Genomic DNA, 26,811 nt, shown 5'->3' with positions numbered 1-26,811 from the left:
AGCTGTGTGCACAACCGTTACAGAAGCAAGCTAAGTAGTAACACAGCAGTTCTAAGAACTTAAGTTCTAACGCCGAGAATCTTCTGGGGTCATACGTCCTTTCAAGGCTGATGGGAAGTGATGGATTTTCTTCAGGTATATGCACATTGAGAAGCATATACAACATTCTCGAAGCCCCTGGAGCCTGTCTATAAAGCTGCTGCCACTCTCAACCTTTACAATTCAAACAAGAATCACTCCTGCCCCCTCACGCCCAGGCATATGTGGCATTTATCTTTGGTCATGAGCTCACTACTCAGCGGAACCAAGAATATTCCCTCATTCTTCTGCCTTCCCCACAACTAAGTAATGTTTTTGTCATCTGTGTATTTTTTTTAGCCTTCAAAGTACTTTTTAAAAATTGAAGTATAGTTGACTTACAGTGTTATAACTTTCTGCTGTACAGCAAAGTGATTCAGTTATACATACACATTTCTAAAAAAAAAATTCCTTTTCCATTATGGTTCATCATAGGATACTCAATATAGTTCCCTGTGCTATACATAGTTAAAAGACTTTGTTTTCTATTCTGTATACAGATATTTGTAAAGTGGTTTTTGTGTGTGTGTGTGTGTATGAAATTAACACAGCTGTGTGGCTGTTATTTCTCTTGGGTGGATCTCTGGGAGAGGAACCGCTGGGCTAGAATGTGGGACCATTCAACTTTTGGGCTAATGCTCATTTCAAATTAATTCCCACAGTGGCTGTACTCACTGACTCTCATTTGTAACATGTGAAGACCCACAAACTTGCCAGCAACTGGTTTGTCAGGCTTCTCCATCTTTGCTGTTTGGATGGGTATAAAATAGTATTTTCTTTGTAGTCCTGATGCAGGTCCTTGACTGCTAATGAGGCTGAGCACTTTATTTCCTCTTCTGTGAAATGCCTGTTCATTGGTGCTTAGTTTTCCATTGAGTTCTTGTTCTCTTACCAATTTGCAGGAAATCTTCATATACTTCATGTGTTTTTAGACTGTTAACATCGTCATTTATATTTTGAAACATTACTTAAAAAAAAAAAAATCTGGTGAGCATATTCTGTATTTCAGGAGTGTAATGCACGTGAGAGACTGCTACCAATTCCGAGGAATCCTGGTGCTACTTACAGAAGCCTTCGGTGACCTGGAAGCATCGCTGATCTCCCTGCCCCTCTATCCCGCTTAGAAAAGGTAAGTTTCCAGGCCAGTGATGATTTTATTGCCTTCTGTCCCATGGTGAACAGGTACAGGAAACATTTTCTCTAAGTTCCTGAACTGAAAACCAATGAGCCCACCACTGCAAAGGAGCACGCTTTTGTTTATATATTTAATATTTTACAGTTAGAGTGTGGTTACAGATGTGGGAAGAGATTAGTCGTAGGTTATAATTAAATAAAGTCTTTCATTATTCTGGCTCATTCTCATGACAAAAAACTGCAAAAAGAAAACTCTTAGATACTAGATGTGTTTTTAACCCTGTTAGCCTCACTCAAATAAAAAGCAACACAAAATGGTGTTAAAAGATTGGCCAAGAAAAGGCAAAAGACAGAGCAAAGCTCCTCACCAATAAGGGCAGAAGTGGCCAGGCCCAGGGGCCCCGAGTAGCCTGCTGTCCGCACAGCCTCCCCTCGGGGGAACCTTTTAGGGTGATTCACTGCCCTACAGGCTGAGCAAACTGTTTGGGGAGGGTGGGGAGAACCAGGAGAGCCATCGGTGACATCAGAAAGCTCGGGACGTGATCTGTCGGGCTCCCTCCCTGACGCCCCTACAAAAGCGCTGGTGAGGAGTCCCTCTTTGCTGGCAGCACTGGCAGCTGAGCCGGAAAACAGCTCGCTGACTCCATCCTCCAGGCGGCTGAGCACGGGGCGTCAGGTCCTAGTGAGGCTGCCACTCCGAACACCGAACCCCGTCGTGCACAAGTGGCCCTGCACAACCTCAACAGCCATTTGGAATTTGAGGTCTGAAGGGAAGCCAAAGTGTACTCGAAGTGCAACTTGTGAAGAGATTAATTACAGTAGGGTTGTTTCCCAGAATATTGGAAATAAAAGCAAAAATAAACAAATGGGAACTAATTAAACTTAAAAGCTTCTGCACATCAAAGAAAACTATTAGCAAGGTGAAAAGGCAGCCTTCAGAATGGGAGAAAATAATAGCAAATGAAGCAACTGACAAACAACTAATCTCAAAAAAAAAAAAAAAAAGGCAAGCATACAGTCTCTGGAGGTTGCATTGCACCGTCTCCTGACATTGCAAAGAAACCCTGTTTCTAGCAGGTCTCAAGCCAGAGTGGCTTTACAAAACTCAAGTGAATCAGTTCTTCTTCTAGACTTAATCTCTACCAAGAAATTTCCTTTTCGGAAAGAACCAGGCCAATCTTTAGTAATCACAAATTGAGAGGGAACGCTAGGTACAACTTCCCAACACCGTCCTTCTACATACAGCCCTCCTGACCACTGCCCTCTTTCTGCTCCCAGCTCACCGGGACCTCCCTGAAGGAACATTAGACAGGATGGGAAACTCAGGCTTCTGGAAGCCTGCTGTGGAAACTTGTCCTCTCTTGGGACCTGGAGAAACAATCCGGCCTCTTGACAAAATGGACTCCGAGGTAAGAACATTCTTAGAAACTTGAACCCCTTATTAAAAGGGCCTCACTTGGCACTCTACTAAAATCGGTTTCTCTGAAGCCAGTTCAAGAATAGCAGAGAGAAACCATATGTCAATGATCCGTCTGAACCGATCTGTGGAACATTCACATAGTTAGTACAAATGTTTGCGAAACTGACCCTATTTATTCAGGTGCTTATTTGGGGGAAAGACATACCTTCGATGCAGGTACTAAAATGATTCCCGTGGTCTCTAAAAATGGTGCTTGTGAAGAAGCAACCACCGCGGTTACAGCCGCATCTGGGGGAGACAGAGTCAGGGGCAGTCTCATTTCAATCACAAGAAACCTCTGAACGGCTGGCAGACCTAGAGGACCCTTCCGAGGTCCACGGGCCTGCAAAGACGGAATCCGTGGGAAGGCTTCTCATCATCAGACTTGATTTTCAAGCCCCTGCCCACCACCAGTTCCAGGAAACCCCTCCAGGAGACCAAGTCCCACTTGCTTAACTCTAGGCAGAGGGTTTTCAGCCTCAGGGACGTTCCTGCTCCCCTCTGAACGAAAACACCAGCTGACGTCAAGTCCTCTTGCTGGGGAGCAGCTGAAGTCAACAGTCGCTCAGGCACTTGCTGGAACACACCCACCCTCCCCGCTCATTTCTCCAGATTAAGTTGCAGTCAGGCTCCGACCGCAAGGTAAGTCAATTCGCCACCTTCCCCAGCAGTCGGGCCTCTCCCCAAGGCCGCCTGCAGCCCGCACCTTGCCCACTGGGTCAGAGGAACCACCAAACTACACACGGCGCCTCCTCAACATACAATCCGCTTGCCGAGCAGCAGCACCCAGCACCAGCATGAGGCCACGCCCAGGGTTACCCAGCCAAAACCTATGGCTACACCATCTAAGATGTGTTAGGAAAATTATTTTTATGGGGGAAAAAAGAGAAAAATTGGCATCCCATTTCTAATCATTACAAGCTTCTAAAATTATAAGCTCACAAATCTTGTAACTTCTGAAAGCAAGAGGCTTTGCCCACTGAATAGGACATCCTACTAAATTTGGACACGACTTTCCAAATATAAAATTGCTAATTTTATGAGCAGCTAAAAAACAACTCAAAAAAATAAAGACAAGCATTAAATATTACGTAAGGTTTTCTTTTATTTAAAAGATCATTCACAAAATACCATATCCATAGATTTACTTTCTGTCATATAGCTGAATGTGTTAAGTGTTTGGAATTCCATTCTTACATTTAAAAGTCAACTGGATTGCCCAGAAGTTTAGATGAATTTGTTTTGTTCTTAATCTTTTCCACATTGGAGATGTAAGTAGGTCATCTGAAAGCATCAGGTTTGATCACAACCACGTAATGCATGTCTTTCTTAGGTAAGTACTGGTGTTACACAAATGGTTCTTATCTCAGAAGCAAAGACGACAGGTGGGAGGAGGACAGGAGGCAGAGTTCTGTGACTTGCTGAGACCTGGGGACAGGGAAGCCGAGGGCGGCAGCTAACGAGGAGCTGTCTCCTAAGCGCGCCGCCCAGGCCCGGCTGCCCCGGCCCTCCAGTCTTGCTGGTGAGGGTCTCTCTTTTCCGGGGCTCTAGCCGAGCCCGGACTGCTCCCAGTGGGATGAACTGGGACTCGGGTGCTGAAAAATGTGTTCACACATAGGTGTCTGAGCTCAAAAGCTGCTGCCTAGCTGCCCGGCCCTGGGTGAGAGCTGAACACTCTATGTGGGAGTGACATCCTGAAGCTGAGACCTGGTGACCTTGGGCCACCTCCCTGTTACCTGACAGATCTGCATAGTCAAATTCTCAATTCATCAAGTGATAGAGTAAAGTGCCAGATCCTAGGCCCATTTTCATTCCAAAATTAAGGGGCGGTGGGAAGCACAGGCTCTCACTGTGACTTAACACTGGGGGACAGCGAAGCCCAGAGAGGGAGGCCGGACACACCGTGGGGGCCCAAGAGGAAGCCGTATCCGCACAGGGTGAGCCCAGCACAGCGCCGCCCCCCACGGCCCCAAAAGCACCGCTGTGCCCGGCGGAGAGCAAGCTAGACATCCAGCCACAGAGGGGCCTCTGACACGGCTGGTGCCCGAGGGAGACCACCGTGGACACGGTGCTGGAAGAGTGATAAGCACACAGTGAGCGCAGCAGGGCATTCAGTCTGCCTCCTGCGTGCACTCCCCACTGACAGTTCACACCATTCTCTCGGGTTCTGCTGTTTGAAATGTGAGCCTCTTCCACGTGAACAGCCCATCTGGGAAGCGGGTAGTGGAGTCAGGACTACCTATAAATAGTTATAGGAAGGAATCTGCAGAGATCAACAGATACTTTATCCTTGTTTTGAAAGCAAGGTGTCCCAAAGGCTGTCTGTTAATCATAGCTGACTAAAAACAAGGGGCTATCCAACGTGGGACTTGCTTTCTTCCTTGGAAGCCACAGCAATACAGAACTCGACATGCAGGTCAGAAGAGAAGCACTGAGAAAAGGCAAAGGAAAAGGCCGGTGTGGCAGAAGTAAAAGGCAAAAGCAATGGAGAGAAATGAAGCAGCACTTCAACCCAGAGAACTCCCGCACGGCGGCCGCCTCTGCCCCTCTAGAGAAACTCATGTGCTGGAAGGAGACAAGGAGCAAGAAGGGAAAAGGACAGAAGGAAAAGGGGAAAGGAGTGGCAGGGGAAAAAAAAGCACAAAACAGGCACTAGGTAGATACAGCAAAGCCAAGAATGTACTAAAAACCACTTGTTAACTGCTGACATGCACTCACAAGCTCTGTGTTTCCGTTGTAAGAAAGGAGGACAAAGGTCAGGCGCAGGAATGGTAACTGCAGGACTGCCGGTCCGGGGGGCCAGCCAGGCTGTGGTCTTGCTCGAACGCCCCCCACACCCCATTCCCTCCCCACCGCAAGCTCATTCTTGCTCCTTGTGAACGACTTCCTCTCTGGGCCTGGCTCCCCCGAAGATGGCAGAGTTGGGGTTGGCTACTTGATTGAGGGGCGTTGCGACTGTTCGAGGTTTAAGCTGGAGCCGTGGTCTCTGTGCTCGTTCCTCTGGGGGAAAGAAACACAGCGCGGTTTACCGAGGCGTCGTGAGAAGGCGCCCTCCTGCCACCCGTTTACACGTCACCATCATACCTTCTGTGGGTTCTCTGAAATCCATATTGGACCCTCGAAGGGGAGGGCCATCTCTGAAACGACTTCCCATTGGGGGGCCTGTTCGCCGGTCACCTGGGCGACTCCCTCCCCGGCCTCCTAAGAAGTCATCCCTGAAACCTGCGGAAGGAAGAGAACCACAAAGGATTTTTTATACTCCCACCTCAAAGCTGATTATACAGCTGTGTGAACTGTTTGCGCTCCATTTAAAATTCTTTAGTGTGTCCAGCATCAGAAATTTTTCCGAGATCAAGTGCACTCAAAACGGGTTCAAATGTTAATCTGCTGGGCAATTTCAACACTGACACTTTTTGAATCGTAGAAGATTAAAAAGAAAAAGAATTTTAGGAGAGAAAAATGAAAGGAGCTGTTTAAATTCTTAAGTTTGCAGGGAAAGCCAGTAAGACTATATCCTAATAAGGCTTAAAACAAAACTCCTCAAAGCACATTTTATTGTTTTTGATTATCATCTATAGTTGTTAAAAAAAAAAGATAAACCTGAAATTTAGAAGTAACAATTTAGAATGCAAAATCACACACACAGAGCTAGATGTGAAGACAAAATAAAAACACCAAGTCACCTCTGGGTGACCACTCCCCTTTTTCCAGTTTCTGCTGCCATTCAGGTGTGGATCATTCTAAAAGCAAAGCACCCGTGTGTAAACAAAGCTGTCATCAGGCCCACTCCCTTCCCAAAGAGGGAGTCAGAGAGCAGGAACCGCACATCCAACCTACGCCTCTTACAGCTGCAAAGGGCTCCCCCCCCAATCCTTTGTGCATCCGCTAAAGTAAGTAAATCGCATCTTATTTACAATCAGAGTAAGCTGCAATTGTCATCAGTGTGAAAAACATTTTCTCAATGGACTTTTAAGAGCCTTAAGCCTTACTTTGTTTTGTATTTAACTGAAAGTCATTGGGGAGGGGGATGAATTGTTTTAAGATAACCTTTTAACAGTATAACCTTTAGCTTTCAATAAAAATTTAAGACATAATTAAACAAATACGCTTGCCCTCTCTGTTTAAGCTCCTGAAGGTGACTACTTTTATTCACTCCAAGGATGGTGTCACTGGTCAAAGCTTTGTAGGAACTTATCCTTGAAGAAGGATCCTGAGCTTGAGGAAGTCGGTCCCCCTTATTCGCAGATTTCGTGTTTGCAATGTGTCTACCCACTAACCGGATTTGGAACCCCGAGATCAGTACTCGGGCCTTCTGGTGTCACTCCAACAGCACAGGGCAGGGGCAGACCTGTCACCTGACACGTGTACTCCCAACCCAGTGGCGGACAGACCTCGGCTCAAACAAGCGAGCGCCCTCTTCACAACCTAGTTAATGCTGCGCTTTCTGCCCTTCTGCGCTCTTTGTGAGTGACTCTGCTGTTTAGAGCAGCACCTAAACATCGCGGTGACATGCTGGCTAGCACTCCGAAGACCAAGAAGGCTGGGCGCGCCTGGTCAGAGAAGCCTTTCTCAGGCAGCACCTGTGATTTCACCGTTAACCCATCAACTGTGTATATATTAAACACGGTGATGTATCGACTGGTTGACAAAAACATGACCAAAGGCTCACGGGCCTGAGCCTCACCATGGCGAGTATTTCCCCAGGAACAATAGCTCAGGATCCGCTACCTGGGTGTTTGCAAGAACCCAACATTGTGAATACAGACAACTGACTACCGTAAACGGTAGGTAAGGTTTTAATTTTTATGGTCTTTAAAGGTAGCAAGGAATCTGTAAATTGATGAAGTTATCTGAAACTCAGTTCAGAGACTACTTGTTTGAACAATTCCATTTTTAACAAAACAAGTAATGAAAACAATTGTAAAAAGACTTAGAGCAGCAGGAGCACTGCTCTGGGGGAAAACCTAATCTGGACGCATATAATCAAGTCTAAGGTTCTTTGTGAAATCACTTTTAACAACCAGAGCATTCACCATTCATTAACCAAGCTTAATCAGTACTCAATTAACCTGACATTTTCCCCAAACTAAACTGTCAAGTGTACCTTTCCTCACTAGGTATGAAAGTAAATTCCCCTTAAATAAGATTAATTTTTGCTTCAGAGTTTAGCATAGAACAAATCAGCTCACACCCATACAGACAAGACACATAAACACAACTGCTATCAATACTCCGTCCAGGATCATGAGACCAAGCACAGCAGGGGAAAGAAAACAAGCCAGTGTACGTTAACGTTAAGCGACCACCTCGCTTCAAAATCTCTTCTTATATGAGCAATGGGGAATAAAAAGCATGGTCTGACATTAACAACCACCTTTCCATCAAGTCTGATGACAGATTTCTAGGAGGCACACTACCCATGAGAAACTTCTGAGCTTTCTTTACAAAGTTTAGTTTAATATACTGTCTATTTCTGGTTGACAGGGACCTTATTTGCTTTCTTCTTTCTATTTTTTGTATTGCTTGAATTTTTTTTTCTTTTTAACAAGAGCATGTGTCAAAAACAGACATCATTAAAGAGTCAGAGAGGTCTACCTATAGAGATAACCTGCATGGGCTGTACGCCACCACCTGGGCACTGCCAGTTCTAGATACAGTATGGTCTACACCGGCTGGGCTCAAGGTACTTTCTCTGGCTACATTCACTGTATGTCTTGCTTCAGAGTTCCAAAAACCCAAGCTAAGCGAACAGTAGAAAGGTGTTAGTTCCTCTGGTAAGCTTCAGAGCTGGAACTCGCTGTGCCGTTTCTTCAGTACCAGGGCATGCAGAGCTGGCAGACGGGGGCCAGCACTCGCCGAGTCACCAACTGCACCCGAGGCGGCTCTGAGATGACTTTGCTGCACTTTTCAATCCAAGACGAGCTTGCACATAAAGCTACAGGTTTACTGGCTTATACTGTACTTCTGTGAATAAGCTGTTTCTGACTGGCTATAGGATTTGGGGTAATTAAATCATTCAAGAGATATAAGCAGCCATCTGTTTAGCTAAAGCAGTACTGGAAATAAATTCTTTAAGAAACTGACTCCCAAGACCAGTTCTTCCCACACCTGGCAGTCACCTTCTGTCGAGTTCTGTTCTGCAGGGGATGACAGGGCTGCAGGGAGGCACGAATGCTCTCCTCTAACAAGGTGGCCAGTACAGAGCATCTCCAGTTTACAGGAAAGAAAACAGACCTGTGTTTCATTTTCTACCTTATGGTTACAATGGACATTTTGACCAAATATTAACTACTTTCATCATTAAAAAAAGAGAGAGGGAGGGTTCAGGATTGGGGAACACATGTAAACCTGTGGCGGATTCATTTTGATATATGGCAAATCTAATACACTTATGTAAAGTTTAAAAATAAAATAAAATTTAAAAAAAAAAAAAAAAAAAAAAAAAAAATAAAAAAAGAGAGAGAGATGAGAAATGTTTAGGACATCAACTCTTCAAAGCCTGGCATGCAAACTGACCTCATGAACCGACACCGGGAGGCACCCCAAGCCTGCCTCGGTGAGTTAAGAGAGGCAATTAGCAAGTGGACAATGTCCACCTTTAAGAAACAAGAGGTCAACAGGACTACTTCTTACTATCTAGGAGGGAGCCACCAGGAACCATTAGCATGAGGCTTTCTCTAAGCTTCTAGAACCTCCACACTACTTCTAGAAATAACACTACTCTATTCATGCCGTACACACTAGACCCCACCAAGGGGAAAGACTCAGTGTGAGATACAGGCATGTGTAAGAGCAAAGAAATGGTAACAAAACAAGGTGGATCAGTTCAACTTGGGCTCGATGTAGAAGCGTTGAAGTCCTACCCCAAAACACTGAGGCTCTAATAGAGGCTTGATGCGTGCCTGGGTACCTTTCAGGAAAGTTTCTTTTGTGAGAGGATCGAAGGCAGCAGTCCGGCCAGGCGGGCTACTCACAAGAACCATACAACGGCAGCAAGGCCACCAAAAAGGGTAAGTGGTGACACTCTAGATACTGACACCGGAAATCCCACCTACCACGCGATTCTCAAGAGCCGCCCATTCCTGAGAATACACAAAAAAGGTCAAGTTGAGGTTGATCATTACCTTGCTGCACAAACATGGGGCAATTCATTGGAAGACATACAGCTCATGTGATGGGAACCTCACTGAAATTTTAGAAAAGTTTTTTGCTGCCAAAAGGAAGAAGAAAAAAACCCAGGCTTGCAGAAGCATCATCCATTCTTTATAAGATTTTACACGTTTTCAAAAGCTCATAAATACCTAATCAGACCCACGAGATAAGAGGTCTACTATAACCTACAAGACTTGTAATCAGTGGGCATACAGCAACTTTTATGTTCAGTTGTAGAAGAACCAATCACCTCTGTCATCTGGTCCACCTTTCCTGAAGCCAAAGCCGCCTTTATCTTGTTTTCTGCCTTCTGCAATGTCCACACGGAGTGATCGGTCACCCAAGAGCTAATAAGGGGAAAATATGGTAAGTACTGGCAAGACAAAATCCAGCGACTACCACCACAGAGAAGACCCGAATATACTTACTGCACCATCGTATGTCAAAGCTTCCTTAAGGGAATCCACTTCATCAAATTCTACATAGCAGAATCCTGTAAGAGAAAACAAACCCTGACTTTCTCCAGGAACTCTAGGTTGAAGACACGGCGGGACCCTGTCTGTACCGCTTCCCTACCTCACAACTACCACTTCTGTTGCACCTAGACGGCCACAGACGTGCAGAACCTGAAAGTGCATGTTTTACTTTCTAATAAGTAGAATTTGCCTGGAAGTCCTTCCTCTTAATTATATTCTATCAGAAAGTGCTAACCAAATAGGCAATGAAATAGTAGCTATTTTTATAAAGCTTTACCTTTTAACCATAATATTAAAACCTTGCTTGGATCATTGAAGAGTTGTTAGTTTTGACTTCTGAATGACTTCTAACTTCTGAACACATCTAACGGGGCTTGAAGACACATTTCAAACTGGATACTAAACACGCTTTGAAGGAATACTACATTGAAGGTGCCTATTACTTACGCTCAGGTAGTTGGTATAAAATCTGTTTTACAAAGCTGAAAAACACACCCTCAGCAACAAGCACATGCTCTTCAGGAGGCTAATTAAAGACAGCTAGTCTGGGGGCTTTATCGACAACCCGAGTCCTTGATGCCAGATTCTGGCACGGGCCTGTAAACAGGACACCCCTGGCAGCGGAGACCACACACCCTCTCTCCCCGCTTAAACCTCTGAATAAGCCTTCCCTTCTTACTTGCCACACTCTGGTCCATGCCCTTTCCCTGCCCCCTGGGTTAAATCTGGGTTAAGAGCCCTCTCCCCACTGCCCCCTGTGCTCACACTGCACCCTGTATTACCACCCTCCCCTCCCCCTCCTGTATGATCACAAGTCACCCTTCAAACCCCACTAGGACGGCAAGCGCGACAGCCTGCGTCCTAACTTCTCCTGTTCACCATCTGCTCACACAAAGAATGGCTGGAGAGCCCCCGTCCCCAGCTCGGCCTGCACCTCCGTATCCATGCCTCTCCCACGTGGATTCAATGTTCAGAGGAACTGAGAAAACCACTTCCAAACTCAAACAGGCAACAGTCGCCTGGTCCCTCTAGAGCTCACACTTGCCTCACTCTAGAGCTGCCGAAGATGCCCTCGTATGAGACAAACTCTTAAAACCTGCTGCTGCTGGCTCGGCCCTGAGGCTGGCTTCACCCCCACATTTCTATTCCCCTTAGATAAAATGTTCCCAAATAGGCTGAATGCTAACAAAGTAGCAGAAAGAAAACCTAGTGGGAATCATTTTTTATGGTCATGTCCACAGCAAATGAGAAACTGCATTCTAAATGCCTCGGTAATGACCATTCACCCACATATTTGTACCTTAAATTTGAATTCTTAATGCTTCCTCGCAGTGTGACTTACTTCCACAAGCTTAACGGGTACACGGGTTTTCATTATTTGATCACTTACGATGAAAAGGGTCTAGGTTCTTAGGTGAGAAAGCTTTCAGAACGACAAAAATACAGAAGCACTCTGCCAAGCACACCGCTGCTTCGGGTACAGCCCCCACCCCACCACAGCCTCTCTGCGCTCTTCATGGGCGCATTTCTGGGTCAATAAAGCAAACCAAATGCCCTTGGACCCTGCATCAAGCACTTAAATACAGGCACACCTCCCTTCATTCAGCTAGACGCCAATGCCATTTGATTCCCTGTTCTTAGTCCTTCTCTGCTCAAGAGCCCTAAAGAGACTAATCCACAGACACTAACTTGATCTGAAGTCTGACCCCATCACTTCCCCAAACACATGCGCTGACGTCACAAATGTAGAGTGACAAGTACCAGGTTACTCTTTGGACTTCATAATAAACCAGATCACAGGAAAACCACCCCCAAGTGCACGAGTCAGCCAAGGTGATGCACACCTGAAAAGCCCCGAGTTCCATTTCTTCATTTCGTTCCTGGGAACTCCTTCTCTGGCAGAGACACAACTGCTACACAGGCTAGGCACACTCCAGGTTTACTTCGGCATGTGTCACATCTTCTACAAACTAGATTATAAATACCTCCCCTCCCTGCCACATAGAACTGAAGACCTATGAGTTAAAGGGTGTGTTTATTTCAACTACCTGGACCAGGCAAATGTTCCAACACTTTCATAATTAGAGCCCTCTGCGTTAGACCCTCTCTCCCCCTTACAATAGCCCGGTAAAAATCCCCTGAACTCACCTTTAAATTTGTCTGTGTCTTTGTCTCTGACTAGCCGTACACTCCTTATGCTGAGATCCTTAAAGATAGCGTCTATGTCGCCCTGAACTGTGTTAAAAGGCAGATTACCTACATACGCTGTGTAGGGGGGCTCTGTGGGCAGCTCCTTCTGGCTGCGGGAACCATGGCCACCAGCACTGCCACGGGACCTGAGGGAGAAAAAGACAGGATTCAAGTTTGCCCAAAGGGCCAAGGAAAATGCCTCTCACTCAGCCGTACCACCACGTACATTGTCCTGAAATGACAAAGTATTCCAAAATTCATTATGGAAAATATGCCTATTTTTGGATGACAAAAATGTCCAGAAATACACAATCAGTGTAAACATAGATTTCCCTAGAGAATCAAATCCAAACAGAACATCCTCCTACAGAAAAGGGGTTCTCCTATTCCCTAAATAATAAAAGAACAGAACCTAAGCCAATGCCCTCCCACACACCCAATAATACTAACACATACAGAAATGAACTGTCCAATTTCCTGTCCTGAAGCTGAAGTTTAACTCATTCACAATACAACTGTCTCTTGCTATTGTCTGATGATGGATAACAGGCTCTCATACAGATTTTTGTGTAGCAAGTACTATGTACATACATACTCTCCACTCCGCCACGCACTACCTCACTGGGTCCTCAAATATATGTGCACATGACTAATTCACTTAAGCCTCAATGCAATTTCCTCAGCTGAGACAAGAGGCGTTTACTTGTCCATGGTGGCTCAGTCAGTAAAGAATCCGCCTGCAATGCGGGAGACCTGGGTTTGATCCCTGGGTTGGGAAGATCTCCTGGAGAAGGGAATGGCTACTCACTCTAGTATGCTGGCCTGGAAAATCCCATGGACAGATGAGCCTGGCAGGCTACAGTCCATGGGGTCGCAAAGAGTCGGACATGACTGAGCGACTTTCCCTTTCACAGAGCTTACAAGTGGCAGGACCTGGACTCCATCACATCATTGCTAATGTGAGAGGTAGTGGTTTAAATCCCAGCTCTACCAATACTCACCTGGAGGAGTTTCTCAATTTTTCTAAGCTTTATTTGGAAAACTGTGTCAATACTAAAAAAGACATTGAATTCCTGAGAAATCACACACGCTGCTTGCTGCATACACACAGCGTGCATGTGTGGAGTAACAGTGACCACCACCACGGCCACCTGCAACCGGAGATTTACAATGCTTTACAGGCAATTTTAAAATACATGGGCCATTATACATTTGCAAAAACCCACAGAACGGAACGCACACTGCCAGGAGGGAACCTACTGCCACCTGCGGACACTGCGTGATGAGCCGTCAGCGCAGGCTCGCTGACCGGAGCCACTGCGCCGCTGTGATGTCCACAGCGGGGGCGCTGCGCCTCTGAGGGCAGGGGGGCATGGGAACGCTGGACTTTCTCACCAATTCTGCTCTGAACCTACACTGGTCTGCTAAAATTAATGGAAGGCAGGGGAACTCTTCTTTACGTTAATAATGATGTCAGCTAAAAAATGCAGGAGGAATCATGTAATTAGAAAACCACACCAACACAGTAGTGACTGATTCAGGCAAGGCTCAGTTGCCACTGTAAACAGGCAACTGAACTTAGTATCTCCAGTAACACGACAAACTTAAATGACATGCCCTCTATAAATGAGCAGACTCTTCAAACACATAAAAGTCATGAAAGACTTCTTTAAGGCAGGGAGACTAACAAAATGACAACCAGTGCTACCTATGATCTTTGGATCCCAGAACAAACAGCCATAAAAGATAAAGCAGGTGGAGAAATGTGAAACTGGTGTGTGTAAATATTACTGTCAGCATTAAATCTCTTAGGAGTGGTAACTGGTGCTACAGTGAGCAGGATGCCTCTGTTCTCAGGAAGACACACTACTTAGGAATGAAGAGTCAGGACAGCCACTCATTTTCGGGGGGTCTGGCACAAATGTCGTGTGTGCGCATGAATGTATCAAGACAGAACAACCGGAAACTTGCGACTCTACTACGGTCCACTGTCTCCTGTTCTTTCAACTTTACTGGAGACCTGCAAGATTTCAAAATAAAAGGTTCAGAGGAAAACAATTTAAAAGAGGGAGGTGCTGCTTTTAAGAGACACTTAAAGCAAATGAGTCTCCTCACATGAGTCAAAGCTCTGCCCAAAGTCACCTTCCCTTTCTTCTGCAGGGTATAATATTAACACCAGGTCTTGGAAAGTAACTTGACTTTTAAAATTCACGCAGTGCTAGAAATATCATGATAGAAATTCCACAACTTGCCTGACATGAATTCCAGATACCTCAAATGTTTGATAATAAATACCTTTAAGACAACACTTGAATAAGAGAAAAATAGACTTACAAGTGAATGTGGCTTATTTTGCATTTCAATAACCATAAAACCTAAAATATTTTCAGGAAGGTACTCCTTGGGACTGGGTACTGAATGTATAAAAACAGTACAAACACTCGGAAAACTGTCAAAACAGAGAACCAACTGTAATTTAAAACACTTAAAGTAACACCTGGTGGAAAACAGCCCCTTGCCCTCAAGTAGCTTATGTCTGAATACCACAAATAAAACAAAAATAACTGTAAATGCATACACACATGCTTGTGTATGTATTTACATAGATACATAAAAAAGGCAAAGGGCTAAAATGATCTTAAAAAAAAATTAACGAGAAGGTGAGGATGAAAGAATGGTAAATTTGGCAGGGGTACCTTTAATGAACCAAGAAAACGGGAGGGAGGAAGACTTGCTAAAAGGGCATGTGAGAACTTTTGTGGGGTGCTGGACAGAGGACTGAACAGACAGGGTGAAGCGGCCTCTGAGTGCAGAAAGCCACCTGAGCCTTGATAAGGATCGCTTCTAGCAAGAATGCAGGATCATCAGAAGCCAGCTCTGGCTTTGGGAAGATGAAGACTGAAGAACCCCACTTCAGGCAAGCAGTACTCTAAGAGCAGGAGCTGTGGAAAGAGCTAATTCAGACCCACGAACTCGCTCATTTCACCCCAGCCTCACGCAACTGCCAGTGGTTTAACACTAGATTTTCTCAAGGAATCACAGAGGCAGTCCTAAACACTGCCCCACCCGATGCCCTCGGCTCTACAGGGCTTGCGTGGCTTTTAGCTTCCCACAGAGTAGTTCACTGGAGACACTACAGCGCAACGGGACTGGAGCCGGACGGACTTCAATGTATTCACTCTACCAAGAGCCTAGTGTGCCAGCAACTTGAGACAAACCCCAGAGCAGACGCGTGCACGTGATAAAGCGCCACACGCTGTCATCACCATCAAATAAAAGTCAAATGTCAGAAAGCCTGTGAGCCAGAATTCTTAGGAGATACTTTTGAGTTTAGAGGGGACTACTATTCCAAATAAGCTATGTTACACGAAAGCACTTTCTAAAATAGGTTAAAACACAGAAGACTCATCTGGCACCTTAGCTTGGTGAAGGACCTTTTCCAAATCACCTATGTACCTCCGTTTTTGCATCTGTTATTTTATAAATATTCAAATTTTTATGTTATAGAGGAGCTTGAGACTGACCATAAAAATACTTCACAAGACTGATTGCTTTATAAAAGTTTAATAACAATTCTGAAGTGTTATGGGTCGATTAAACACCCTGCGGGATACACTGCTCACGCAGAAGCAGCCTGACTAGCAGCTGTGGACGAAAAACAGGCAACAGACGAAGCGAAGCTGTAATTCAGAGATAGACTGAGCTGAAGGTCTATGCTTCGCTCCCAGGCCCCATCACCCGCCCCCATCGAGCAAGGGTCCTGCCCACTCACGCCTGCTGCTGACAGGGACAGCCTATTGAAAATATATACATATATGAAAGTTTTAAAGTAATAATTACACCCTCAGTCACTTCAGAAAGCCAACTTTCAACTCCATGTGTGACCAAAATCCTATAGGTCACATTTCTTCACTCAAGTCAACAAAGTATCTGAATGTCTATTAAATACAGAGCACCATATTAAGGGCACAAACCTAAGACTCAGTTCCTACTAGCAAGGAGCTGATAATTCAGCTAAGGGGCTCCAGGTTATCTACAAAGAAGAAATCACATCCCAAGTAAAAGATGACAGAAAATTCAGGAGACAGTAATGAGCAACATCTCTGCAGGGTGGAGCAAAAGGCACTTGAACTCTTATTTTCCAGACAGCAGACAAAACACTGAACTCAACATGATAATGTGAATAAGCAAAGATAAAGAGGAGTGAGAGGAGACTGGAGGAAGGGTGACTGTAAGAAAAGAGAAGAGATTAACATGACAGGGATTACAAGCATAAGTGTATGAAACAAAACTAAGCGCTCAAGATTTGCTTCCAAATATGTAAGATAATAAATAATGGAGGACACATGCTGTTATTTCTGGGAAAGAACTTTACAAAGACTTCTAAGTGAATCAGAAACTAAGCAGGACCCCCCCGGCGGGGCCCGGATAGGAACCCGCATGTCAATCAACGCAGGGGACACGGTCCGATCCCTGGTCCGGCAAGACTCCACATGCTGTGGAGCAGCTAAGCCCACGCGCCGCAACTTGTCCACGTGCCCCCGAGCCCGCGCTCCGCAGCGCGAGAAGCCACTGCAACAAGCTCGCCCACTGCAGCTGCAGAGCAGCCCCACTCGCACAACTAGAGAAGGCCTAGGTGCAGCGCTGAAGACCCAGCACAACCAAAGACGAACAAAAACCACTATGCAGAATGGAGGTCTTGTTGCTGCCATTTAAGACCAGTGACAAGGTGCCCTGGCCTGGGTATTAGCCTCTGGGCCAACTGAAGCATCGGGCCTCCTCTGCCTCTAGTGCTTCCAGGGCTCATCAACAGCTTTGGTCGTTCACGTGCCACCCACAAACACTAGCATATATCACGTGCCATGAGGCATTCTTCCTAGATCCTATATAAATCCCAGTAAGAATGCCTTTCTGAGAATAAAACGCAAGGAAGCAACAAAGACAAAATCCTCTGAGCGTGCAAAGAAAGGTCAAAATGTGTAATTTACTTCGTTTCGAGACAATAAGCAAAAAAGGTAAGGCTGTCAAAAGCCAGCTCCTCATTTCATTAACATCTTACCAGCCCCCTTACCTAGTAACACCTTACATTAGTAAGACACTGATTACAATCACTGAACCAACATCAACACATTTACTAACTAAAGCTCAGTTTATTCAGGTTTTCTTAGCTCTCACCTCCTGTCTGTCATTTTCACGTCCCAGGATCCCGTCCAAGATGTCACATTACATTTCAATTTTAGCTTAGATTTTAAAAAACAAGCCCATGGACCAACTGAAGACACTGCACTCCCAAGTAGCTGCTGCTGCTGCTAAGTCGCTTCAGTCGTGTCTGACTCTGTGCGACCCCATAGATGGCAGCCCACCAGGCTTCCCCGTCCCTGGGATTCTCCAGGCAATAACACTGGAGTGGGTTGCCATTTCCTTCTCCCATGCATGAAAGCGAAAAGTGAAAGTGAAGTCACTCAGTTGTGTCCAACTCTAGCGACCCCATGCACTGCAGCCTACAAGGCTCCTCTGTCCATGGGATCTTCCAGGCAAAAGCACTGGAGTGGGGTGCCACTGCCTTCTGATCTTTCTCTAAGTGTATGGATTTCCCAAAGCCTTTAGTTAGCACTCAAAATTAAATCCCTTTATCCTGACAACTATCATTACTACAGGATGTGCATGAAAGCCTCTCCAAGTTTCTGGTGAACACTGGGAGTGGTGTGGGGGGCAGTGTCTGGGGTGAGTTCTTCAACGAGCCCTATTTCAGGGGGCTCTCTCTGCTGTGAATGGGAGCTTCGTAATTCAGTCACATCTGAAAGATACAAAAAGCAAGGCAGGGAACTGCAACCTTCTGAGGCAGGAACTCTTGTTCACTGCTTTATCTCCGAAACTGCAACAGTATCTGCTACTTATCAGGGTAGAAGGAATGAAGCCACAAGCCTGCCAACTACTTTAGGATTGCAAGTAACCTCTTTCACCAAGATGGGTACTCATTTAGATTTTCAGATGGCCCCTAAAAGAACATTAAAGCATCCTTTATTTGGTTCTGGCTCTGTCTCTCCAGAGGAAAACCTTTCTTCCATTTAACAGTTCCGTGGGCTAACCAGCTGTAGTAGTCCTGTTAAGTCAAAGAGTGCAGAGACCTCCACAGATCGTGCTGTTGGCCATCACGTACATCAAGACGGGGCACCACACCACACCATTACTCATGCACTTGCAGTATTTAAAAAAAGAAAACCATTCATCAAATACCATTTGTCTAGAGTCCATATATATGCATTAATATACTATATTTGTTTTTCTCTCTGACTTCACTGTGTGTAACAGGTTCTAGGTTCGTCACTTCACTAGAACGGACTCAAATGTGTTCTTTTTTTAATGGCTGAATACTATTCCATTGTATGTATGTACCACAACCTACTTGCAGGGAAGGAATAGAGACGCAGATGTAGAGAACGGGACTTGTGGACATAGACACAGGGGAGGGAGAGTGTGGGACGAATGGGGAAGCATCAATATACGCACACTATCAGGTGTAGGACAGAGAGCTGGTGAGAGGTCGTGTGCAGCACAGGGAGCCCAGGCGGGCACTGCGCTGGCGTGGGGAGGGGCTGGGGGAGGGGAGAGGGAGGAGGGGTGTGTATAAATGTGCTGATTTGCATTGCTGTACGGCGGAACCAACACAGTACTGTTAACAGTTTTTTTTAATATTTAAATTAAAAAATAGGGGAAAAAAGGGGAGGGAGGAATTCCCTGGCAGTCCAGTGGTCAGGACTCCATGCGCTAACTTCCAAGGGCCTGGATTCAAACCCTGGTCGACTAACTAAGTTAAGATCCACGAGTGAGTGGTTCAGACAAAAAATAAAAAGCCATCTTTAGCAAAGAATGTTTTTTGATAAAGTGGTCAAAATGATTAACTTTATTAAATACTGACCCATTTAAAAAATATCCTGTTACCAAATGGGAATGAAGCACTCTGCTGCTTACAGAAGTACGTGGTTAGCTTGAGGAAAAGCACTCCTGTGAGTGAGTTACAAACTGAACCAGCTATTCATTTCATGGAACAACACTTTTACCTGAAAGAACTAACCAACTGTGGTCCAGACTTGGGTGTCAGGCACTTTCATGTAAATGAAGCGAGTCTTGTCCCTTTCAGGAAACCAACAATACTATCTGCTGCCAATGACAAAATGCAGGCTTTCAAGCAAAAGCAAAACCCAGAATTTTAGAAAACTTTTATCTATCAACATACGCTTGACAGCCTCCCAATTCCTGAAATTTTTCTGATGAAACTGACGGTGACATTGATGAACCTGATTTTTGACACTGTATAGTGAAATATGTCAGCTTTTGGAAGCTCTGCATAACTCAGTGAACTGGTATTTTCCAAAGGACCAATACATCATGTTACCAAAAAAATGCACAGGTAAAAGATACACTCAAAACATAAGACAAATCTATATGGATTTTAATGTAAGAGATGTTTACTGTTACAATTAACCTTTATGGAAATTACCAACTGGCAAGTTTTGGTAGTTAAAAATTAAGAGTACCTACAATTATCTAAAAAGTCCATTAAAACAATCCTCCCACTTCCAACTGTTTATCTGTTTAAGGCTGGATTTTCTTCATGAATGTCAAGCAACCTACCTTAAGAGTGAATACAGACACAAAAATGAGAAACCAGCTGTCTTCTACTAAGCTAGATATTCAAAAGGTTCCAGGGAATTCCTTGGTGGTCCATTGGTTATGACTCTGCACCTTCACTGCCGAGGGCCCAGGGTCAACTCCTGGTCAGGGAACTACCATCCCACAGGCTGTGGGGCTTGGCCAAAAAAAATCAGGGGGTTCCCTACAAAAATGCAATTGATTATTCCAATTACAGAAGAATAGCCTGTGGAGCGAGGGGGTCACCAGCTCCATCTCCCTGTGCTGGCGCACAGTGCAGGTGCCATGTCTTCAACAGAGTATCAGTACACGTGAACACATCCTGAGGGTCCTTTCAAGAACGTTAAAAAAACTATGATACGCTTGGCAAACTTAAATCCAAGGATATTCAATGATTCACAAACACAACTTAGACATCACAGCTATGAAGTGCCATCAAAACCAGCTGGTCACTTGCGCCCTGAGTGTGCAAGTCTAACCACCTGTACAAACGATGGAAAGGCAAAAAGGCAGCAGGGTCTCCTGCCCAACACTCTCCTGTTTCCAGGGGAAGCTGGATCTGATCCAGGACTGACTCCCCGATGCCCTGACCCTCTCAGCCAAACATTCTGCTTTGTACGTTCCAAGTTTCTGGGAAGATGTCTTGATTCTGTGTGAAGTCTTTCTAGAACACTAAGGGTAATTTCAAATAGAAATATAAATTTTAAAAGTACATAAGAATTTTTTTTAAGAAATCTCAGAAGCATTTTAATAATCCAACATGAACTGTTACAAACCAATAATGTACAAGAACAAATTACTTAATACTAATTTATGATACTTATATATGCTTATTATAAATGTTTTATGCCTATAAAATGAATAGCATTCCCTTAATTGGCTTTAGAAATATACCCAGGAAAACAATAACTCATTCCAGCTAACTCTCAATAGAAACTTCCCCATTCTTACTAACTCCAAAGGAAATTTTTTAAGAAGTAAAAAATTATAAATCAACAGCTACCGATTGTTAAGCATTTATGTTCCAGATACCGTGCTGCAGTTTAACATCTCATTTAATATTCCAACAGCTCTACAGAGGAGTTTCTATCGTATATGTGGGGAAAATGAGGCTTAGAGAGGTTAAGGAACTCGTCTAGACCACACAGCTAATACACAGCTGAGAGAACACTTGAGCTCTTGTCTGACTCATTCTAATGCCATGGCTTCTGCCCGAACATCTCTGACATCTCAAAGACCTCTTGGTAAAACCAAGTATTTGAAGAGAACAATGACTTGGGATCAAGCACGGGGAGACTAAGGAGGGGAGAGGAGGATGACAATAAACCTAAACAATTTGCCATTTGATAGGTTTTCATAATATGCCTTTCAACACCTTTACAGATCCTGTCAGTGAAACTAGTCAGCTTTCATACACTTTCTTCTGCATTATAAGACTTAAACGTAGACATTTAGACACAGATGCCAAGCTTAAGTCCTCTAAGACTCAAAGATCAGAATTCTAACCTCCCCCCACTGGAACTTAATAAAGAATATTTAACTTTGTAGTTTAATTCATCTTTAGCAGGTACCATTCCAGCAATATCGATTCTTGCTAATTCTAAGCTCCAATCTAATTCTCAGGATTGATGCTCCTTTTAGATTCAGCACTCAAAAGACCTTTTGTAATCAGAAATGTAAAATTAGTGTCAATGGCACTTTATTGCCAAAGGCAAATGAAAAATCAGATCCTCAGAAAGATAAGTTAGCAAAGTGCAAAACAAAAGTACACTCAAGATCTGGTACAATCAACTGATAATTTGGAATTCTGTTTTGACTCGATTTCTGAGCAACAATGCTGTCCCTGGTTCTCCCCTCTGCTGCTGGGAACATGCCTTCAGAGGCTGGGGAAATAAAGCAGTTGTTCAACACTGCTTCCTGACAACCATACTGGTTATTACACACAACTACAAAATACACTTACAAGAAATGTATAATAATTATTAAAACCCAAGTTTTTAGATTTTGACAAACCTGCCATCCCTTTCACCTGTGACCCAAGTTGATTACAGAGTTAAGACATCCTACCTAAGGTGTTTTAGATGAGAGAAGTGAGTGAAAGTTGCTCAGTTGGATCCAACTCTTTGTGACTCCACAGACTGTACAGTCCATGGAATTCTCTAGGCCAGAATACTGGAGTGGGTAGCCTTTTCCTTCTTCAGGGGATCTTCCCAACTCAGGGATCAAACCCAGGTCTCCTGCATTGCAGGTGGCTTCTTTACCAGCTGAGCCATTAAAGGAAGCCCAAGAATCCTGGAGTGGGTAGCCTATCTCTTCTCCAGCAGATCTTTCCAACCAAGGAATTGAACCAGGGTCTCCTGCATTGCAAGCGGATTCTTTACCAACTGAGCTATGAGGGAAGCCCAGACTAGAGACAAGGTGCTTTACAAAAGTGCCAAACACAAACTTCCCTGGCAGTCCAGTGGTTAAGACTGTGCTCCCATTGCAGGGAGCGTGGGTTTGATACCTGGTAGGGTAACTACAAAGATTCACATGACACAGGGTGAAGCCAAAAAAAAAAAAGGTGGAGCATTAAAAAAAAAAAAAAAAACAAGAAACAAGCATGAAACAACACAGGTGGTGATCACCCATAATGGTGAAGCAGCGCATCTGACATAAACAGCACTGAGACGTGTATTGTGCATGCATGCTCAGTCGTGTCTCTTTGCAACCCCAAGGACTGTAGCCCGTCAGGCTCCTCTGTCCATGAAATTTTCCAGACAAGAATATCGGAGTGGGTTGCCATTTTCTTCACCAGAGGATCTTCTGAACCTAGGGATGGAAGCTGTGGCTCCTGCGTTGGCAGGCGAATTCTTCACCGCTGAGCCACTCAGGAAGCCCTGAGACAAGTACTGATGTGAACATAACTCGATCACTGAAGATGATCATCTGATCCTATCATTTTGTTAAATGTCAAAGATCCCAATAACTGATAACTTCCGACCTGATGAAGTTAACATTAACCATCTGGAACAAGAAAGTTTTGGCACAGATCACACCACTACATGTCTGGTCCTCTGTGAAGTTTCTGGACCCACTCCAGACACTGCCTAAAATAACACACAAATTCACCAACAGGTTTTTAAAAACTACTTTTTAGCTACCTGAGCAATATCTCCTATGTATATTATATAAAGATGAAGTCAAGTGGAAAATTCCAAGGTCATTTGTAGAAGGTGCTTAATAGCAAAAGGATTTTTTGTTATAAAGCTTAGGAAATGTACTGGGCCAACTACTACTCTCTCGTATAAGTTTCTGGAGTGCATCTGGGCAAATGGCTAACACTGTCTTTTGTCTTTTCTGATACTCTGATAAACAGCATCTTAAACGAGAATTTTACTTTTGATCAACTTGTTATTCAAGGCAGCCCAACTGTCAAAACTTGATACACACAGGAAGACTAACTCGAACACCTCAAGTCACCAGAACATCTGGTACATTTGTCAAAAGCCAAGAATTAAAAAAAAAAAAAAAATCCCCAGGTTTTGTATACTACAACTAACACTGTAGTCCCAAACCAACTAAAATTCCTTGGATCTGTCTTAATCTTAAGAGTTTTCCTGGGTTCTTCCAAATGTTTTTTGAAACTAGGAGAAAAAAAAAAATACTGGTCATTAAATTTCAAGATGACTTAACTACAAATTTGATGTCTAGAAACCTACCCCAAAGGCAGTAATTGTACATGTAATCCAACATCTATTTCTTTTTTATTAGCAAATAAAGTATTCTTTGAAATAACAGGTGGCTCCACCTCCCCCAACTTCCATGTTCTACAGTCATAAATGGTACTTAGTGCACTCACGCACCCAAACAAGCTTTTATTTGAGCCATTCCCAAATCGAGGTATTAAAAGGTCATTCTTCAGCAAACAAAGATACTTTTGGGATTGAAACTCAGGAGACTGGACACCTCAGTAGGTACTATTGTGGTGTTTTCTTGGGAAAGTAATCCTTTCTGCAAATCACACAAAGGCAAAGTGTACCCTTGACAAACAGAAAGATGTTCATAGCCCATCTCCTAAATTCTGTACGCGGTCACTCGTGTATAAAAAAAAATAAAAAATGCAGAGCAGGTCCCTGGAATTAAGCACCATAAGCTTTTAATTCACTAGACAAGGATTTTTCTTTTAAACAAGGTGCACGTATAGTCTGTGTATGACCAGAATCAGAACGAAGCCTAACGCGATTCCTTCTCCAGGTCGTAACATTTATCTGCCAGTAAGCACGTAGCACTTGTCAGTAAGGCACTCTGATCTAAGGAAGGATAAAAGGAAAATGCTACGGTGTGTGTTTGTTTTGGTTGGTCGTCTTGGGCTCCAGCTGCCAAATCCCAGCCTCACCCGAAAACGGAAGGGAATAACCTCTCTCTCGGCCTTCCGACCCGACACAGACTGCTGGTCTCATGGCCAAACAGGCCCAGCACACTTGCAGCACGGGCTGACAACAGGAAGGGGCGGCCGGGACCCGGGCTGGGGCCGGGCAGGCAGCGGGCCCCCACCCCCGCTCTGCAGCAGAGCCCCGCGCTGGCCCTGCCGTCCTGGGGGATGGGGCTGGAAGCGGGAGCCCGTCGTCCCGGGCCCTCAGCGCCGCGGCAGCCCGGCCCTGCGGCCGAGGAAGAGGAAAGACACGTCGCGGGCGGCGGAGGAGGCACAGGGAGGGGTCTGTCCCGCGAGCAAACCCCTGGGAGCCTAACCGCCGCCGCACCCTCCCCGAGCGCGCCATTTCCAGGCCCGGGTCCTCCAGGTACCTCTACGAGGCCTCCGCCGGCCCAGCCGAGCCCCTACGGCTCGCCGCCCCTGGTGTGAGCGCGGGAAGGCCGCCGCCCAGGGGCCAGCCCCCCCACCCCCCCACCCCGCCACCTCGCCACCTCCGACTCCCGTCCGCCTCCCGCGCCCGGCCGGGGCCCGCGCACGCCCGCCTCACCCTCTGCCGCCGCCGAAGCTGCTGTAGGCCCGATCGTCGTAGGTATCGAAGTCCGCCATTTGCCGTCTCCGCTCCGAGAGGAACCAGGGTGAGCGAGGAAGGACCCCGCAATATAACTCCCCCCGCCCCGCCGCCGGGGCTGTCCGCCGCGCCGCCTGATCGCAAATCGCACGCACGCACGCGCGCGTGCGCGCACGTACGCCGCGCCGCGCCCGGCCTGGGCCGACGGGCCTCTGGTGGCCCTGGCGCGCTTTGCGGCCCACGTGGTGCGGCGGCGCGTTGGCTGCGCGCCCTGCCGTGCGCTCCGGCCCATTGTGTGCTAGCCCCCCGCATCCGGGCTTCACCCGCGGCCGCCTCCGGCCCCCGCCCCGCCCCGCCAGTGGACGTGAGCCTGGCCTGACCTCCCGAACCTTTCCTCTGGTTGCTGCAGCGCGCAGCGAGGGCTCCTCTCCGGGCTGTCTTTGGGATCTGCGCCGGGCCGGCGGTGCTGTCTGTGGTCTAAGCTTTCCGAACACCAGACCTGGCAGGGACCCCAGAGCTCTCCTCCAATTGGTCCCACTCCGACATCTACCGGCCAGGGTGTCGCTCGCTAACACTAAAGTAAGGGCTGCCTCCCCCAGGATGGAGAACCCCGCCCCCGATCCCCCCCTCCCCCTCCCCCTCCCCTTCCCCGCCGCCACCTCCCCGCCACATTGAGCTGAGCATTCCGTTGAGAACGCACAGGGGCGAAGGGCCTGGAAGGTGGAGTTTGGGGGTCAGAATCTGAGCGTGCGAGGCAATGTGGATGACCTTTTGAGTCCTGACTCCGAGATTCTAACTGCCAGCTAAGTGTCGGTCTTGGGGAAGGGGTGTTGTGACTGGAGTGTAAGTTGTCCTTGAAACAGAGTTGTTGCATCTTGCTTTTGGAAAAGAATTCTATCCTGAGTGAATTCCCTCTAGCAATAGCACAGAATGGAAAGGCAGTGGAAATTCATTATGCTGGTAATTTCACAGGTTTGTGATTGAGATTGTGGTAATAGCGGATGCCCTTAAACCCTTCTAGAGCTGTCTAGGAAAAATCGAAAACCTCATAGAATTTTTGCAGTTATGGCTCAGATGGTAAAGACTTTGCCTGCAATGCAGGAGACCCGGGTTGGATCCCTGGGCTGAGAAGGGAATGCCTACCCACGCCAATATTTTTGCCTGGAGAATTCCATGCACAGAGGAACCTGGCAGACTACAGTCCCCAGGGGTCGCAAAGAGTGGGGACAAGACTGAGCAATTAACACTTTCACTTTTTTCACTTTCACGTCCGTTGTTGGTATATTTAAGCATTTTCTGCTACTTCCCCCAGTGCTAGCATTGACAGCAGCTTTTAACTCAAGTAACCCGGGCTCTGCCTCTTACTAGCTGTGTGATCTCAAGCAAGTCACTTAGCTTCTTTAAGCTCCCAGTTTTATCATCATTTTATCCTAAGGTGGAAGATACCAGCCACCTCAGATTGGAAAGATTAAATGAAAAGTTTTTTATACCAAAGTCTCCCAGCCCACACCTCAAGGTGAGATTCTGAAGGACGGGAGCCTTTGTTGAGAGAGTTGTCATCTCCCACAGGGCACTGTGTGAGGGAGAAGAGTGTGATTTATCATGAATGAAGTAAAAGGAGGGAGGACTTGTAGGAAGGCCTATGGCTGGGGCTCTCCCAGCACCAGGACCATCCAAGGGCCACCAC

At 45.8% G+C, this 26,811-nt stretch overlaps 1 protein-coding gene and 1 non-coding gene across 3 annotated transcripts; both read right to left on the bottom strand.

Annotated features, from left to right (window-relative positions):
* Positions 1-3,756: 3,756 nt before the first annotated feature.
* On the bottom strand, positions 3,757-25,431 carry EIF4H (eukaryotic translation initiation factor 4H). Of its 2 annotated transcripts, XM_006057079.4 has the most exons (6): positions 25,104-25,260; positions 12,448-12,635; positions 10,252-10,316; positions 10,074-10,170; positions 5,756-5,893; positions 3,757-5,671 (listed from the first exon to the last, which is right to left on the bottom strand). In XM_006057079.4, exons 1-6 carry the CDS (start codon positions 25,160-25,162, stop codon positions 5,532-5,534), a joined length of 687 nt encoding a protein of 228 aa, XP_006057141.1. In that variant the 5' UTR covers positions 25,163-25,260; the 3' UTR covers positions 3,757-5,531. The 2 variants fall into 2 exon arrangements, with proteins under 2 accessions (XP_006057141.1, XP_044792245.1); XM_044936310.2 differs by lacking the exons at positions 10,074-10,170; positions 10,252-10,316; positions 12,448-12,635 and having other exon boundaries at positions 25,104-25,431.
* Positions 11,458-11,580, bottom strand: LOC112581929. The gene has a single exon (XR_003106601.1). It is a non-coding gene; the product is annotated as a small nucleolar RNA SNORA32 (small nucleolar RNA).
* Positions 25,432-26,811: the final 1,380 nt, after the last annotated feature.

The sequence above is a fragment of the Bubalus bubalis genome, chromosome 24, assembly GCF_019923935.1.
Source record: "Bubalus bubalis isolate 160015118507 breed Murrah chromosome 24, NDDB_SH_1, whole genome shotgun sequence".
Lineage (NCBI taxonomy): Eukaryota > Metazoa > Chordata > Mammalia > Artiodactyla > Bovidae > Bubalus > Bubalus bubalis.
Note: the sequence above shows the minus strand (reverse complement) of the source record. Positions and strands in the feature narration are given on the sequence as shown.

What these genes read in the sequence shown, in the direction of transcription:
- EIF4H (XM_006057079.4), bottom strand. Translation starts at nt 25,162, where the DNA reads ATGGCGGACTTCGATACCTACGACGATCGGGCCTACAGCAGCTTCGGC. An exon ending in AGCTTCGGCGGCGGCAGAGG is followed by an intron (nt 12,636 to 25,103) that starts GTGAGGCGGGCG and finishes TTTCTCCCTCAG; the next exon opens with GTCCCGTGGCAGTGCTGGTG. An exon ending in AGACACAGACAAATTTAAAG is followed by an intron (nt 10,317 to 12,447) that starts GTGAGTTCAGGG and finishes TTTCTCTTACAG; the next exon opens with GATTCTGCTATGTAGAATTT.